Source organism: Melopsittacus undulatus, chromosome 1, assembly GCF_012275295.1.
Source record: "Melopsittacus undulatus isolate bMelUnd1 chromosome 1, bMelUnd1.mat.Z, whole genome shotgun sequence".
In the NCBI taxonomy this organism is placed as follows: Eukaryota; Metazoa; Chordata; class Aves; order Psittaciformes; family Psittaculidae; genus Melopsittacus; species Melopsittacus undulatus.
Window position 1 is genome coordinate 131,004,382 of NC_047527.1, and position 19,012 is coordinate 131,023,393.

A 19,012-nucleotide genomic window follows, 5' to 3' on the forward strand; every position below is an offset into this window, starting at 1 on the left:
TTTCTTTCTAATTTCTGTTTAGCAATGTTTTCCCTGTTTTATTACATTCTGTCTATACCTTACCCCACCACAACTGTTTCTAATCCTGTGCCTTTTCCAGCTCTGACTTACTCAACTTCCATTTCCTCTTTCCCTTTCTTTTCTAAGTTTCTCATCTAGAAATCATATTTCATAATCCTTTTTGCCAGCAAGATGGAGGTGTCTTGTACTTGCTGGTGTGCAGATGCTTTCCCCCCAAGTCCAACATCCTTTTCATTCAGCCACTAAAAGAAGTTGATTCTACAGACAGATTTAGTGGTAGATACATGGTTAAATACTATCCAGTTAAAGCAAAGATATGCTTTATTTAGAGAATTTTTAAACAAATTGAGACTGAATGTGTAGTCTCCAAATTGACTTCTTAATCTTCTACTGCATCTGTATTTTTTTGAATTTCACATTTCAGCTAGTTGGTTTATTTCTTAAACACCTAGCAGTCGAAGTTTAAAAAAGAGCCATAAATGAAAACAATTAAAACAGGAAAAGAACTGAACACAAGATTTTCTTTGTGAAACCTTAAAACTGATTAGTGCCACTTTCTGTAATGTTCAGATCAGACATGATCGTCTGGCAAGCCGGTCTTCCAGAATAACTCTCAAGCAGACTGATTACCAAAAAAAAGGCCAATGGTATAGATGACTTTCAAGCTTTCAAGCTCAGTGTGAAAGGTCCTTATCCCTCCTATTTTTTGACAGAAAATAAAAAAATAAAGGAGCACAAAATGTGCCAGAGGGAAACACTGATTCCATGCAATCAATAATTTTGATTTTCATGATGTCACAATTCAGTAGGAAATTAGGAATCTGAGGATCTCCCAAGAAATGCCAGATGGTTCATTATGAAATACACCAGCTGTCCTTTTTCCTCCAACATCTCATTTTAAACTGGTGGAAAATGAAGTTACTTTAATATACCCTGTACAGCTCTATAATAAAAACAGACATCAAAATAAAGACTGAAATATCTAGCTACTCACTAGATTCAGCTACTCTACCATCATGATGAAATGTCATCTAATCACTCAGCTATTTCACAAAACAGATCGCTTATTTCCACTGAGGTACTTCTGTTCTCAACACCATATTGGTTGGCTCTAGCTAACAGAGTTCATTGTGTCAAGGTAGACAAGCAGACAAAATAGCCATTTCACATAAACTGGATCGACACCCATACAGTTCAGCTACCAAAGACATGAGCTGAATGTGTACATTGTACAACAAGCCTAACAAGTGCAGACAGTGTGATTCTCATCAGATGCCATTTCAAAGGTGGATCCCTCATTAAGTGCCTGGGAATGGAAAGCAAAAGCAGTTTTAGAGAGATATATATGAATGGCTTGAGACAAAACTCCTTAGTTCAACAGATTAGCAATACAGCTATTTCCAAAACACCTGTGTATTTGAATGGAAGGCAGGGGGTAAAGAAGTTACTTAAAATTCATTATGTGTACTATCTTTAGGTGCTACCTTTGCAAAACCAATAGTTCACAACAGTTAATAAATAAATCCTTGCATTTATAAAAAGATAATTTCTTAGACATACTGGACTAAAACTCTCCCTGATTTATTTCAGTTTTATTACCTAAGGGATTAGTTTGGTGTGCTTTAAGAATACAACAGACTGTGTATTCTTCAGAGCTCAGTCTCAGTTATTACAGCACAGCCAAACTTCACTAAAGTTTGTCAGACAACAAATCTATTCCTCAGCCAAGCATGAAGATGTAAGTAGAGCTAAAGAAGTGGTCCAGGGGGACATTTTTCACGTTGCCTCACAAAAAGCCCAAATCAAGTTAATTCTTTTCAGTTTCCTAGCTATTAAAAGAACACTTAATTCCTATGTGAGTGTACTAGCAAAGTCTAAAATACACCCCAGAAAAAAAATTGTTTACTTTGCTCACATATGTAGCTGGTTTATATGTTTCTGAATTTCAATCCTTCAAAAACTTTTGGAAGGTTACCTAAATGTGTCATTGTTAGATCTGCAGCCACAATTTCTCAACACTAGTAATGTAAACTACATTAGTTGGGGCCTAACTATACACATACTCCTTTGAGAGAAGAAAGAAATAAACTCATGGCCAGCCATCTCTGAGTGTACTGGTTATTCTGGAAAAAAAAAGGGTTTAGGCACCAGGATCCCTTTTTAATTTCAGACACTTCTTACCTCATCTTTCTATTACTGTGTTAAATGTCTGGGATGAACAAGAAACTAGTGGAACAAAGCAACAGATCAGCAAAAGATGAATTAAATATAAAGTTTAGATATGGCATTGAAATACAGGACTTACAAAACTCAAGAGAAACAAGCATTTATCTGTATTTCCAAACAATTTCAAAATAAAAGTTTAAAAAATTTCCATGTAGTATTACTAATTGAAATTTTGTTGGAATGTGAAAATAACTTTTTTTCCCTTAAACTGTTTATATGATTTTTTAAAGTTCTTTCCACCTTAATAGCCTACAGTTTTAATAAACACTTGAAACAGAATTTCTTTTAAAAATGTCTCTTCTTTCAAGTATTTTTAAATGACAGTTAAATTTATCCACTTTAAAAGACAATGTTTATACTACCTCTTTTTAGCAGTATTGCAATGTTTTTAACATAATCCACAGGTGCTTCAAAATATCCTTTCTGAGGACTTTTATGAATGTCTTTAATTAGCATTCATTTCCTGTCTTGGTACCAAAAGACCGTGTTACACACTGGAGAACATTATATTTGAACTGGAGAAGGTTAAATTTTGCCAGAGCTGAATGTTTTCTGTTAAACACAGCTTTGCAGAACACTGACAATGATACATGCTGTGCAGTTAACTCCCTTTTATTTGGCCTTTTCTGTCTGAAAGACCTAAAGCACATTACTGAGCTAGGGTAGAAACTATCAAAGAAATCTGTATTTTCTGCTCTGTTTAGCTTTAGTTAGCCACTTGGTGACTTTTCTGTTGTACTTAAGCATGTAAGAAGATTATAAGCAAAAGGAAGTTACTGGTTTCCCAGCCTGCCTGTTGTTCCTCATCTACTGACAGCTTCTGCCAAAAAAGCGCTGCTTTCTGTATTTGGACAGCGATGTATTAGCTCTACCTATAGGTGGAGAAACAGGTGAAGCGAGTAACATGAGCTGGTCAGGTAATAAGCCAGTGTCATTTGGTAGAATATGCCCTTACTCTTCAGCTACTCTTTTACATCGTCAATACTGCACTTCTAGAAAGTAGTGACAAAAAAGCTTTATTTCTGTGCATGGGTCTCAAACTAGGGTGCATGAAATATGAACACCTCCAAGCAATAAGTCAGGGTGCCATGAATCTGAGTAAGGCACTTCACTCCCTCAAGGATCATCTGTGAACAGAAAGGGATAGTCATTTGCCAACCACCTGTGATTCAGCTGACTGCATTGCTGGCATTAAAATACCACCTTATGAAGTTTAATTATTTATGATTTTCATAGCACTTACCATTTAGATCTTTGTACAACATTGGTTTTGTAAGCTTACTTGTATGTGTTCACGTTATCACTTGGGGGATGGTCCTGAAACTTTGGTGCCCTACCTTTGTGTTGAAACTATCACCACATTTGAAGCCTAAACACCAACTTTGGTTGTTTTATGACTATACAGTCTAACTAGTTGAGCTACTTTTTTCCTAACTGCAGTCCTCAGAAACTGCCTTATTTGAAATACGAAGTTTACATAGGCAACAGCTATGAAACAAGTATCAGAGAGCCCCTTAAGTGTTCAGGACAAACGAGGTGATACTGCTTACCTGAGGTGAATGAAACACGTGAAGAAACCGGCAGCCGGGAGGGTGGGGGGTGGTCTCCCCGACTCCAGCTCTGAGTTGACCGGTTGCCACCATTTGGCACTTCACAGGTTTTGGCAGTTCCACACAGGCCTCTTGCACCTCGGGCCATCCCCTGGGCCTGCGGCTGTGGCCAGGCCTGGTAGCCTCTCGCCCTGTGGCCACTGCGGCATAGGGCTTTGGGTACCAAGGGAGCAGCATGATGGCTCCCCAGCTGCAGCTCGGAAACCACCGCCCGGCCTAGCTCTGTGGCCTAGAGGAACAGCATCTGCCAACCCCATACGCGGCCCACTCTGGAGAGGAGGTTTCCCTGTAAAGGCGGCGACCTTAAACCCGCAAGAGGACCTGCAAAGCCCCTGACTGTAAGTGTTAGCACACTGGACCGCACATAATCCTTGTTCTCCGCGCCGGGTCAGCCGTCCTCCTCACCTCGGCACCTCCCCCTCGAGGCCTCCCTCACGCAGACGCCTTCGGTCACCATTCGCTCCGCGCCCCCGCCGGCCGCACCGCCATTAGCCCCTGCAGCGGGTACCCGCTTCTCCCTTCGAGTGGCGCGTGCGGGCAGGCGGCGCTGAGAGACACGTCGAGGGACGGATCGGTGGACCAGGGCCGGGGCGAGGGGAGCGGGGGTGATTCAGGCGGCTTCTGCGGCGGGAGGCGGCCGGCTGCGTGGCACGGATGTCCGCGGTGCGGCCCTTGGTGGGGGGAAGATGTGGGGCTGCTTCCTAGTCCGCTCTGCGCGGTGAGGAGCTGCTCCGGGCTTCGGGGCGGTGGTGGGCTATCGTTCGGTGGTGAGCCTGGGCTTGCTTTCCTCAGGACGCCTGGGCTTGTCTGCTATCAGGCCTCTGAGGCCTTAGCGAGGTTGTGCTCCCCTCCTAGTTAGGCCTCTGCCTTAGGTGCCGGGTTAGCTGGGGTGCTGCTGGTAAAGGTGCACTGGTGAGTGGATTTTGTTGCTAATTCTAGGCATGTAAGATGCCACAGTTAAGGTCAGGGAAGGTGGTAACCCTCAGTGATGTGAAGTTGGCTGATGAGATGCTCACCAGCCCAAGCTCTCTGGGTGCAGGGGTAGGATGTGAGGCAGGGATGCAACCTGCCATGCTCTCCAACATTCTGTGCGAGCAGTTTGCTTCTCCTGCACCCATGCAGAAGGAGCAAGGTGAGAGTAGCCAGAGACTCCCAGGTAAAAAAAACAAGCAGATACAATGCAGGAGGATTTCCAGAATCAACAAGGGTCTAGAGCTGCCGATTTCAGACACTGCTATATGTGAAGATTTGCAAGTAGCAACTGTGGCTGCAGTCACATGCTGGGAAAGGAGAAGGACAGAACAAGGTCAGCAGCGATTTTTCTCAGAAACTACTTTGCAAAATAAGTTCTTGGCAGTGACTGAAAGGAAAGAAGAGAACACAGAAGAGCTAAACCAGTCAGCATTCCAGGAGAGTTCAGGGATTTCGGGAGAAAAAGGCAAGTATTCCTTTATGGAAATAAAATTATAAATCTCATCCTCAGAGGAGGAAATCAAGAGCATAAGAGAGACACAGAATTTCCTGTTTGCCAGAACCAGAGGTGCTGCAACCCAGAAACAGTACATGTAGTACTGAAATGAAAAGCACTAACTCCATAATGATACTGAAGATATAAATCCCATATGTTGAGAAGGCTCAGGAATCCTTATCTGAACCAGCAGTTCAGGAAGAGGTAGATAGGCTCAAAAAGTCAAATGGGTATAATGGAATAGTTGGGGTTGGAAAGGACCTTAAGATCATCTAGTTCCAACCCCCCTGGCATGGGCAGGGACACCTCACACTAAACCATATTACCCAAGACTCCATCCAGCCTAACCTTGAACACTGCCAGGGATGGAGCATTCACAACTTCCTTGGGCAACTTGTACCAGCACCTCACCACCCTTACAGTAGAGAACGTTATATCTATCCAAAACTTTCTCTGTTTAAGTTTGAACCCATTACCCCTTGTCCTATCATTACAGTCCCTAATGAAGAGTCCCTCCCCAGCATTCTTGTAGGCCCCAAATTCTTTAATTGGATCAAGAAATGGGTGCAGGAGAAAGGAATGAGATGCTTGAGCAAGAAAGGCAGGGCCTTCTTAATGAAACCAAAACAACAAGGGCCCAGAGAAAAGGGTAGATGTGCCTTGCTGGAACTGCATATGCAGCATCCAGAGTGCAGAATAGGAGCAATGAGTCTGGGGAAGATGGACAGAAATGCATTGGTGTCACAGTGGCTACAGGGTTCAAGTGGCCAAGAACAACTAATAACCAGCGGAAAGATGCCCAAGCGTTGCATGAAAGAAGAGCAGCAGAGCTCAAACCCTCAGGAAGGAGCAGACAGTCTGGGGGAAAGTGATATGCACTTGTGCCCTGTTGCAGAAGTACAGGTGCAGAATTTGGGTTCCTGGGACAAGGTGCTGCAGTAAGACCCCATTAAAAAGTGAAAAAACAGGAGATAATATTTCTTTTGCAGATGTATCTGTGTGGGACAAAGACATGAGCACAAGAAAGAGTGGCATGTACTCTTAACTCTTAGTTAAAAACAGCTCTTGGTGGATGGCTACTAACTTAGCACAAGAAAGCAGAGATATGAGCTAGGGTCTGCTTGACAGTACTCTGAATACCAGTCTTAGGAGAAAACAGAATTTTAGGAAGAGGAAAGGTTTTATTGAAGGAGAAAAGCAGTTCTTTAGCACAAAAGAGAAGAGGCCAGATACTCTTTCTGGGTGCAGGCAGCTACAAGCCCTAAGAAAGAAATTGTTATTCTTTTTTCCCCTCAGAAGTCGTCAGTTCATTTACACATAGAAGGTCAGGCACAAGCAGGAAAGGAGGCAGTAGTCTCAGCAAAGCCAAACAAAAAAATTGTCAATTCTTCATTCATATGTATATTATCTGATTAGTTTTGAATATCCATCATGCTGTCTTGTTTTGGTGCTTGCCTTTATAGGTTTTGTTTTCAGAACTTCTTGGGTTTTAGTAGCTATTCTCTGCAAAACCCTGAAAGATGTAGAAAAAAAAAGATTGTGTTTTGGTGTTTTAAGAGAGTGTTTTATCAAACTGGAACAATTTTTAAAGAATTTCTAAAAGTCTCATTTTTTTTCAGGTAGTTGTCTGAAAGACATTCTTTTTACTTTCAAAGCGGGTGCATTCAAAAACAAATATTTGCTATAGGTTATTAATATTTTATCTATAAACCATATTCTAAAAAAAAAAGACATATTACAATTGTATCTTTCTTACTTTGAAAAATAAGAAAAACCCTCAACATTCTACTGGTACATTCTTGAGTCCATTCTCCAGGTGAAACTTTTGGATGTACAGTTTTTTACATCATCTTTATTTTTAAATAAAAAGTAGTACTGCATAAAAATGCAAGTCCCGCAGTTTTCTTGAATCTTCTTGAACAGACTGATGCATTTGGTTGGACTATATATCTAAAGTTACTATATTCTTAGGAACAAGCTTTCCTAATATAGAGAATCTGCTGTGTAAACAAAAGGTTGTACAGCCAAGTGTGCCAACAGCATCTGAATTTTCTTGCCAGACTTACTCTAATTTGGTTTCCACCTGTGTTTTAAATACTTCCAATGTCTTTATGACACCTTAAGGTCCTGCTTACATTTGTTTCTGAAGACAAAATATAATTTGTTACTGTAAGTCTGCTAGTAGTGCTAATTTAAAATAAATTAGTAAAACTTTATGGAAGTGTTTTAGCTTTTTACAGCATTGTGTTCATTAGTAGCTTTGACTGTTTTTTGTTCTCTATAAAAAAAGTATTGCAATAGGGTATTTTTCCCTTAGCATACTCGTTAATGACACTTCTTTGTTTTTTAATCAGTGAAGGAAGAATGGAAAGCAAGTGATCAAGATTCTGGTACACAGGCTGTGAAGAAGCTTAAGACAAATCAAAACCCATCAGAAGATTCTAAGGAAAAGGAACCTCACCCCTGTAAATCTCCTGCAGTTGCTGCTTTAGGTGGGACCCAAAGCAAGAACTTTCTGTGCCATTCTATAACAAAACAGTCTGGTGTGCAATATAAAAAAAGGAAACCCAGAACTGATCAAGTCAAATACTTGCAAAGTTCTAGCGTGACTACAGGTGAAGGAGAGAGAAGTGTATCTGCAAAATGTGATGCTGAATGTTGCAGAAGAGCCCTAAACTATTGCAATGGCTTGTTCTGTGCAAGACAAAAGAATCCATTTGTGAGATTAGAGGCCTGTAGTTACATCAATACATTTGTGAAGTCTTCAGCTAGTGGAACTACCAGCAGTTACAAATTGAATAGATTCATCCATGTAGACCGGGATAAAGGAAAGCATGTTTTTCTTGATGGTACTATAGAACAGAGTGATATGAATTGCAGCACTACTAGAATGCAAAATGGATCACCCATAAAAGGTGGTTTATTATTCAATAAACAAAAAACTCAAAACAGAGAAGAGTGTTTTTCATGCTGTCAGAGTGAAAACAATAAGTCTTTAAGGGGTAAAAAGTTGAATATTGGGAGAAAGCCTAGGAAAAAGAAAATGACTGAGAAATCAGCAATGCAGATTATGTTCACAGACACAGCTAATGGCAGTGAGTATGAGTTACAAGCAGAAGCAGCACTTGCCAGGTCAGGTTCCTTTGAAGTCCTGGGACTAAATCATGAAGAAATTACTCTGTCACCTTCATGTGATCATATGTCAAATCTTTATGTAGGAAGAAATAGTCAGGAAGCACAAAATACATCAGTCTGGAGAAAGAACAGTACCAAATCACTTGCATTTGAAGATGGCTTTAAGAGATCTGAGCTCTCAGTAACAGCAGAAGAAAATTCAAACAGCGTGGCACATCATTCTGCTGCCTCAGCTAGCCTGAAATTGCTAGCTGATGAGGTCCACGGTGTTTCTAACAGTCACAAAAGCAGGACAGTTAAAAAATTAAACAAAGTTAATAAGAAATTGCATCAGATTACCTGTCAAAGAGCAGTACCTATGACTGGTAAAAATGTTTGGCCTTTTGAATCTTGTGCCAGGACTTCTGAATGGGTTCATAAAAATCTTGGGTCTAGCTCAGAAGGAAAAAGACTTGTAAGGGCCACCTTCAAGGAATCCTCTGATCAAAGCAGTGTTGAAACTGTGGGAAGCAATGCTGTGACTGAGAATTTGAGACAGTTGGATTTGCCTATGTCATTGGAAGAAATTAACAAAGAATCTACATGCAAAGTAATAGATTCAGATACTGAATGTCTGACTTCACTTGAAACATCAGGCTTGTCTCCCATGGATATTGATGAAACTTTGAGAATGAGCAGTGAAAATGTGGAATCCCCCATTGATGCAGATAGAAGTGCTGTGGCTTTTAGCCGTGATGATGTGCAAGAAGTTAAAGCAACCTTGAATTTTACAAGAACGCAAAAAAATAAAAAAAAAGGAACTGTAACAAAAAGAAACCTGTCTGTGGCAGTCCGGAAAGGTACATCTACACGTGACACACACAGAAAGAACTTTAGCAGGAAGACATCAGTAGTGAAAGAGACGTTTTCTGATTTAAAGCTAATGAAAGTATTAAACACTGAAAACCTGAAAAAATTCAAAATTCCTTTATGCAGAAACAAACCTGCATCCAGGAAATTGGAATCTGTCTGTTCATTGGAAACAAAAACCTTTAGTCCACTAGAGCTTTTTGACAGCAGTAGTGTTTCAAGAAAGCAGAAGATGGGTGAAGAGACTTTCTTGGTAAAATCTGAGCAGCAGCCTCTTACTATTGCAAGTGATGCTACGTCTACAGCTTCGACAAAGGAAAAAGCAGATGAGATCAGCAGTAAGGACTTCCACCATGACGTCCCTAAAAACCTTTCAACCTTGTCTACTCTCTCTGAACATTCTTCTTTATATCCACATCCTTTTCCTGACAGACAGCCAGAATCACCTATGCCTGATTTCCATGGTACTGAATGTGTACTAAAATCTAGTTTTCCTGATCATTCGTGGAATGCAGTTAACCACCCTGTTGCATTAGAAATAAATGATGGTAGCAAAACAAGTGGAACTCTTTCAGAACACCAAAGTCGAAATATTCCAGATATTCTTCACGCTTATGAGGAAGATATTCTTGTTATTGATGTGATTCATGATGACCCTGACCTTTTTGGATACAATAATGAAGAGAAGGTTGAACTTGTAGACTGTGAAAATTATTCTGAGAAGGAGTCCTACGATAGCATCTCCATTAAAGATGAAAAACAGGATCTTAAGCCCGTGTGTCCTGTTACCTCAGAAAATAAAGATTCAGTAGATGATAATTTTAGGTATGCATATAATTTTGCTTTACTATGATTAAGTATTTTGTTCTCATATCAGTATACTTTGGTTGTAGTGGCCAGGCTTCCTTACAGAATTTTTAAATTTGATAGTTGAATTTAAATGTCAAAATTTGATTGAGGTATGACAATATTCTGAATGCAAATAATTTGTTTTTCATAAGAACTAGGATTATATCTGCATTGAAGGAAAACAATAGTCCTAAAGAACTTGTTTAGACCAAGTGAAGTGAAATGTATAAACAAAACAGGAAGAGTAATATTCTTAACTAATAACTCAGTGTTTTTAAGTAATCTGACTCGATTTGGAGGTAGCAGATACCCCTTTGAGGGAATTTTTTAGTTGTGAGGTGGCAGAATATTAGCATGCTTTCTAGGTGTAGCTTAGTCTTTTGCTGGATATGTATGAGTAACTGGTTGTCTCTACAGTAGTATTCCATTCTGCCATTCTCCTCTGCTTTTCTTCTACCCCCAGATGTATTTTTCAAATCTGTAATATGGCATACATGTTATAGATGTTTGTGATCCTGATGTTAATGACTAGGTAATAAGGTTTTTGGAGGGTTGAGATGATCATAAAAGTCACTGAAGGGGGAAGAGAAGTTTAAAGTAGAAAAATTTTTGTGGAAGTGGTAGTAGTCCTTCATGGGACAGAGGAACTCATCAATTGTCTAGACTAGTATTCTCTCTAAACTTTGATACTTGTGTTTGATAAATGAGTTTTAAGATCACATTTTTCATCATACAAAGGAAAACAGAGCTTAGATACAAATAATGCAAGATTTTCCTCTGAAGATTAGGGTTTTTTTATTGGAAGGGATGTTATAATTTTCTTCCTGTGCACTTTCTGGGTGGCTTTATCCTTATTTTAAATAATGTTTTAATTATTTTCAACATTATGCCACTGCATTAATTTATTTTCCTCTTTGCTCTCCTTATCCTTTCCCCTTTATTAAACCCGCGTGCGAAAAGAAGAAGAAGAAAAGCTTCTCTGAGGTACTGGACAGATTTTTAAACATGAGAATATAAAACTTTCAGTTGTTAATAAAATATTTTTGCAGAATCAAGCTTATGCAAAAACAAGCCTCTTAAGAACAGGGCAAATCTTCAGTAGGAGCATCAAACTTCTCAAGAAGCAGCTAGGCTCTAGCATAATAAATTTACTAGAATTACTATTAATTTTGTGTACAGTGTATATATTATATCATATACACTACATAACAGAATGAGTATTTGCTGTATATTACCCCAGGGCTGTTCTGAGATGGTTTCCAACTGGCTGTATAGACATTGCACAGAATGGAAGATGAGAACTTTTAAGCCCTTTGTACTCTCATTTTGGTTATGGTGGTAAAGGTTGGTATTTGTATAACTGAAAATTTTATTGGGTCTTGTAAGTACTTTGTAGGGAGGATAAATATTTCCTTTAAGTAGTAATGACACTGAGTTACAGTAACATTATCACAGCCTTTAGAGAGATGAAAACTGAAATCAAATTTCAGCTTTCTTCCTGGATCTGCTGAATTTGCTTGCCACCAGCCAAGGAAAGTAAAAATGCAGACCTCTTATTTCTTAGAATTTCCCCTTAATTTGCTAAACAAGTAGGCAAAATGATCTGGTTTTGCTTTTTAAATTCCATAATTTAATGCAAAGATCATTAGGCAGTGACTGATCAAAGTTGGTAACAGTCAGAAACATAGTAATGAACTGAGTATAACAATATTAAAATAAGGCAATAAACCTTACCTGTTTTATCAGGTAGCTTATATTCCTTAATAATACCAGATAATGCCCAGTTCATACTGCTATGTTTTTTTTTGTTAGTATTCGCCAGATACAACTGGGACTTAGCTGTCTTTGCCAAAGTGATTATGCTAGCAGAGTTACACTGACATCATACTACATATTTTAAAATAAAATACTGTTTCTGTTAATATCCGTTTTTTTTTTTTTTTCTTTAGAGGTATTCTAGGCTATTGTGTATGTTTTCTTGTTTGACTTCTTATTTTACGCATACTCGGTTTTGCTTTGTTGCAACATTAGCTTAGTATTAGCTTGTAATGATACTTCAATCTGTCCATGTAGAACAGTGAGTCAGAACTGTGCTATAGTAAACCATGTCTAACTTGTGTAAATATTAGTTTATATGCATGTTTTGTTTAACATTTGGTTAATGTTAGCCATTACACTCTAGATGAATGTAATTTGGTGATCTTAGGTAGAAGAGGAATACAAACCCTTACTGGCTGCACATGATAGCTGTTGCTGAATGTTTTCTTTAGCTCTGTCAATACATAGCTTTTGTTATGGTTTCCCTTCAGATTAATGAGAACAGGCAGATGATGATAGGAAGAAGCTGGATCTTTGTTAAAACTGTATTAGTGCATAAATGCATGAGGATGGACTTCAGTACGTCTTGTGTACTGATACTTTGATCTGGCATTGGTACAGAGCAGTAAGAACTGTAGTTCTGCTAGCAAGTTATTCTGACAATATAGCTGGATTCTTAAAAAGGTTTTTAGGATGTGTTGAGTGTTGCTGTTGAATTTAATAGCATTTAAGTTGTAACTGCAAAGGAAATGACTGGTGCCTTAATCTGTAGTGTTCTTCCCACTACAAAAATCTGAGATCTAGCAGCTTGTCAAAATGACAGTTCCTATAATGAAGTAATATTTTTTGTTCAAGTTTCATTGAGAAACCAAAGCATTGAAACTGTGTGAAGATTGTACCTTCTTGATTCAGTCACTGACAAGTGTTTGGTGGCAATTATTAGCCACTGGAGATGTGTAACTTTTAGTGTGGCTCCATTGTGTTTGAGTTTTGAATTTAAACACCAAGACATGTTTAGCTAATGACGCCTTTCATCTTTGACTGTCTGTGACCTTAAAAGATGGAGGAGTATTTTTAGTTATGAAAATTTAAGGATAATAATTTTTCCAAATTTCAGATAATGAGAGCATGTGTTCTTCAAAAGGAGAACATACTGGTCACAACAGTGATTCAGCTCCAAAATTCTTACAACTTCTGTTTCACACTACACAATTAGGAGAATCTGGTAAAGATTTGGAAGTAGCTTTTGACCTGAATATAAAGATTTCAGTTTCTTGATGCTGTTTAATATTTCCAGTTTTAAGCAGTGTTTATGAAGATGACAGCTTTCTGGAACTGTCTGCACTGCAGTTTTACAAAAAGAAAGTAAATTGTTACAGGCAAAATCACGCAAATTTTGCATTTCACATACAGTGAGTGGGGGAGAGGGGAAGAAAGCCTACAGAGAGCTTGCCTGTAGTAAATAACCTTTTTGTCTCTGCTCAACTCAACTTTGCTTCATAATGCATCTCATATTCGTGCCTGAATGTTTGCGTAGTTCCAAGTTACACATACTGGGGAACTTACTCATTTCCACTAAATTGTTGCAAATTTGCATTGTTCCATTTTACTAGGCAGCTTGCTGTCATTACACTTGTTGTCATTTACCAGGGGTAAGCTTCCAAGATCTGTAGTGATTATGGTGTTTTATATATCCTATATGTAATATTTTACTATGTATTTTTATCTTTAGAACTTTTTTGTGGAGAAATACTACCTTTTTTCCAACTTATCTTTAAAATAGGTGAAGTATAGTTCTATGAACAAATGTGTTTGTTATTCTATTTAAGATTCATTGTTATGCAAATTATCTTGAATATAATATTAACATAAATCCCATTTTGTAGAAACTGATGAATTGGCTCATTAGCACAGTATTTCCGTAATTTGCTCTACAGATTTGCATTCTCAGTATTTTAGACAAAGGTGAAATGCAGTAATGGGCTTTTACTAACAAGTTTTGAGATTTGAAGTGGCTTGGTATTAGTTAACTCATTTAGGTGTGTATTTGTAGGCATGGTTATAAGAAAGCCAAAAGAGAGTGTGAAGAACTGTCTTATGACAATGTGCTTAATGTAAGGATTTTGTCCATAGCTAAAAGTGTTACTGAGAACTTTAATTTTACGTGACTCGTTAGATTAATATTGCCTTTGTGCAAGATGGAAATCGTAAGTACACTTTTTTTCCCAAACAGACACATTACCATGCAGGAATCTGGAATGTCAGATGATACTGAAATTTCCTGTGATGGGGTGCTAAAAGGTAAGAGTCTTTGGAGATTTCTGAATGTATAGTCAAGAGAAGATAGTAACCACAAAGGTGTTCAGTAGCAAAACCAGGGCTTTCTGCTTTCCACATAAAATGAGAATTTGGCATTTCAGTAACACCTTTTTATTGTAACAGCATTTTGTTTCCTAATGCATATAAAGTGGATGTCTTGAAATGGTGCAAACCTGAGTCTTACAGGGAACATGTGCTTCTCTTTAGTACTCGTGTGTTGATAGTACTGGGTTTTGGTTGTTTTTTGATAGTAAGTCACTGAGTACTGTGATGCTGCTTTGGAGGGTGAGTCACAATCTCACTTTGTTCTTCTCTTAATTAGCAGACAGAATTTTAAAATAGGGTTTTTTTTCCAGGTTGTACTTTTGTTTTTTTGCAGATGCTATGCCCATTCTTCTGTCAGTGTCCATTTTTTTAAGGATGCGTTTTTTTTAGAGAAGGATACTTCTGAGTTGGTTTTTTTTTCATCCTATTTTAAGCAGAACAGTCCAAGCAGGCAGCATCTGAGTGTGATTTGTTTTGTTTTCTATGGCTTGCATACAGGCCTACTATGTCTGATGATGCAGTTTCCCTTCGACAGGTTGACGGAACAGGAGAATAAAACTAACACATTGGAGAAGGCACAGTGTACTGATGCTGGTTTTGAAGGTTCTTGGTGTTCCCCTTTCTGGTGTCAGTTTGTCAGCTTGCTGTTAGTTTAACACTCAGCCATTATGTATTGTTTTTGTTGCAGGCTTGAAAAGTATCTGCGATGGTATGTCTCGTGCTGGTTTTTATATTAATGTGTTCACGTAGAAAGAAATACTTTTCATGTAGAAAAAGTGAGTGGTTTGGGGAGATGTAGCCTCCTGGAGAAAAAGGAGTGAATAGTACCTATCTGGGGGAGAGAAAGTTTCAGGCTTCAGTGATAAGAAGGCAAAATAAAATGAGGGTGTAATTGTTCAGACACCAAGAAACAGACTCAAGTTCCCTGAGGATGAGTAGGGAGGAAGTACACAGTTACACCTTTGGCCATATAAAGAGCCAGAGGGACCTGTGACATGGTGTCTGCAGTACTGAGGTGATTGAAAACAGACCTGGCAACAAGTCCTGTACTGTTTAGTAACTTCTGCATTTTCTTGGACTGTTGTTTTGCTTCATGTTCTAAATGAAGTTCGAGGCTAAAAGCCTTTGGGTCTTTTTGTGGTGCTTAAAATAAAGAAAAAGATTTAAGTATGTCCTTCACAGATCTGAGAAATTAAGGATCACATCGTACTCTTAGATTAACAGTGCCTGTAGTAGCTTATGTTTGATATATGACTTTTTTAAAAGACCTGCACAGAACAAAATAAAGGTGCTTGGTTTTGGTAGTTACCCACGATTTATCTATTTATTTAGAAATATGTAAATACATAGGAATGTATAGGTATTACTGCTTTCATGTCTTGTGTTATGTAGTGAGGCCATGGCTTCTTGTCTCAGGGGATTCACAGTCTAAGAAAAGCAACGATTACTACAGTTAAGGTATTCTGGATGACATCAATACTCTTCATCTGTCAAGTGGGAATCTTACATTGTCTTCAAGCAGATGTGCATTGTGTTGCTGGTTATACAGAGACCAGTGACTATTAAGATAAAAGCCCTTCCAATAATAATCTGATTCTTCCTGTATCTGGACAGTGTGGTGCAGTTGAAATTTATTCATGTGATACAATGAAATAGTGATTTTTTTTTCTCTATGCAGAGTTGTTCCATTGCACATAAACAGTTGCATCAGAAAGCTGTAGTTACTTTCTATTAGTTTCCTGTGGTGTCTGCAAAAGGTGCTGAAATTTCATGACACTGAATTCTCATTGTGTTTACTATATTACATGAATTTTGAGTTTCTGAATTTAGTTCATAGAATCACAGAATAAGTTGGGTTGGGAGGGACCTTCAGGATCAACCATTTCCAACTCCCTGTCACAGGCAGGGGCACCTTCCACTAGGCCAGACTGCTCCAAGCCATGTCCAACCTGGCCTTGAACACTACTAGGGATGAGGCATCTATGGCCTCTTTGGGCAACCTATGCCAGTGCTTCACCACCATCACAGTAAAGAATTTCTTTCTAATAACTAATGTAAATCTCTCCTCTTTCAGTTTAAAGCTATTCCTCCTTGTCCTGCCACTACATGTCCCTGTAAAAAGTCCCTTTCCAGGCTGCATCAAAAGAAGCATGACCAGCAGGTCAAAGGAGGTGATCCTGCCCCTCTACTCTGCTCTTGTGAGACCTCACTTGGAGTATTGTGTGCAGTTCTGGTGTCCTCAATATAAAAAGGACATGGAACTGTTGGAACAAGTCCAGAGGAGGGCCACAAGGATGATCAGGGCACTGGAGCACCTCCCATATGAAGACAGGCTGAGAAAGTTGGTGCTGTTCAGCCTGAAGAAGAGAAGGCTGCCTGGAGACCTCATAGCAGCCTTCCAGTATCTGAAGGGGGCCTACAGGGATGCTGGGGAGGGACTATCCATTAGGGACTGTAGTGATAGGACAAGGGGTAAGGGGTTGAAACTTAAACAGCAGAGGTTTAGATTGGATATAAGGAAGAAATTCTTTACTGTTAGGGTGGTGAGGTACTGGAATGGGTTGCCCAGGGAAGTTGTGAATGCTCCATCCCTGGCAGTGTTCAAGCCCAGGTTGGATGAAGCCTTGGTTTAGTGTGAGATGTCCCTGCCCGTGGCAGGGGGGTTGGAACTAGATGATCTTAAGGTCCTTTCCAACCCTAACTATTCTATGATTCTATGATTTCTTGTAGGCCCCCTTTAGGTATTGAAAGACTGATACAACGTCTCATATGAGATATATGAGCCCTCTCATCTCCAGGCTCAACAAGCCCATCTCTCTCAGCCTGTCTTCTTGGCAGAGGTGCTCCAGCCCTCTGATCATCTTTGTGGCCTCTTCTGGGTTTGCTCCCACAGCTTCATGTCCCTCTTGTGTTGGGTGCCCCAGAACTACACACAATGCTCCAGGTCGGGTCTCATGAGAGCAGAGGGGGAGAATCCTTTCCCTCAACCTGCTGGCCACAGGGCTTCATCATGTCATTGCAATAAACTTGCACCTTTCTGCATCAAAGTCTAACTCTTTTGCTTAGGAAATTACCATATATATATTTGGCTGTGTTTTAATAACAAAGCTTAACTGAATTTTTTTCTACAATACCAAAATAAATATTATATAAATAAACCTGTTCTACAGCTTGGATAGAATTTTATTTACAGATTCAATTTCATATGTATTTGAAAGAGTTTGTGCTTTAAGGGTGAAATAATTTTACAAATAAATCTCACATTCAGGAAGTACTAGGATTTCTTAAATGTCATTAGTATTAAGGCTTTGTTGTCTTGTAGCTTGGGAAACACAAATGCATTTATACATTTTCAGCTAAAGACACTAAACCCCACAACTCATCCAGAGGAAGCAGTCCTTTTGGGAGTGTTACAGGTGTTACTGAAAGCTTTCTTGAAGATGGGCAATCAAGAGAATTAGATGAACTTCTGAAGAGTTTTGATGTGGATGAAAAGGTACTGAGAAATCCTGTTTTCTGTTGCTAAGTAGTTTAGGAAATGATGGTCCGTGTAGTTGGATAATTTTAATAACTGATGCTGGTTTAGCAACAAAATTTTTAATTTCCTGTAAAAAAAGAATATAGTGTTTCAGAGGTTACTGTGCTATTGACAATACAAGTTTTGCTTGACAGAACTGGGGTGTTTCCACATTGTCACTAATAACCCATTTTCAAATTTGAAACACAAGATAGTTATATCAGCTATTACAGCAACTCTGTATTACCAGTTGTATGAAAATTACTGTTCCAGAGAACACCTAAGAGTACTACTGTGCATATGTGACATTTTTACATAACATAACTAGTTTTAAAAGTTGGTGTTAAATGCTTCTCACCACTCTGTCTCAGAAGGATGGCATGTTATTGGAAAGCTGGGGAGCTGCACAGCCATCATATATCTGAGGAGGATCATTCTGTGGTTCATTACTTGGGCAGAAAAGCCATTACATTATCATATTGACTACCTAGTAGTTCAGAGGGAACATTAAACCATTCTCGTGCTCAGTGACTTTATCTGACCTTTCTACTCTCTCTGTCTTCCTTCCTGTAGATGGTAAGTCTAGGTCTTTTAAGACTTGAAGTTTTATGCTATTTACTACTTTTATAATGGATTGGAATTTACAGCTTGCTGCTACTCAGACATAGCTGCTGACAGCATTTTACTGCTTTCCACTACTTCAAGAGTGGATAATGGTTTTAACTGGATAAGTTAAACTGTAAAAGCCACATGGCTAAAAACTGGTAAGTAACTGATAAGGTAATCAAACATTAGGAAATCTGTTTCCCTGGCAAAATCATTACTTAAAAGCAGAACAGAAACATTTCCTTCAGCAAAGGGAACTGGAGCTGCTGACATCTCGTTCACAAAGGGAATGCTGTTCCCTGACCTCTTAGGGAGAGTAAAAGGGTCTCTCAAACAGAATAGGTTACTGGAGTAACTACCTCCAGTTACTGGAGTAAGTATAGTACCTATTGCAAGACTGCCAGGTCAGTTGCTAGGGCTACTTCATAGAGTTGTGGCTTTGTAAAATCAGTATCGTAATGCTTTCTTTTCCGTGCTGTGTTGGGCAAAGGTAAGTAAGTACAACTAATATTACCCAAACGCCAAACTTTACCAAACTTAAGCCACGAA

The 19,012-nt window shown here is 38.9% G+C and overlaps 1 protein-coding gene across 1 annotated transcript in view; it reads left to right on the top strand.

Moving 5' to 3' along the window:
• Nucleotides 1-4,805: 4,805 nt before the first annotated feature.
• The window catches only part of TOPAZ1 (testis and ovary specific TOPAZ 1), a 36,194-nt gene continuing 21,987 nt past the window's right edge, over nt 4,806-19,012 (top strand). Inside the window, 7 exon segments of the mRNA XM_034060603.1 lie at nt 4,806-5,360; nt 5,362-5,469; nt 6,007-6,193; nt 7,680-8,505; nt 8,548-10,134; nt 14,210-14,277; nt 17,697-17,836. Coding sequence (XP_033916494.1) covers nt 4,806-5,360; nt 5,362-5,469; nt 6,007-6,193; nt 7,680-8,505; nt 8,548-10,134; nt 14,210-14,277; nt 17,697-17,836 — 3,471 coding nt within the window.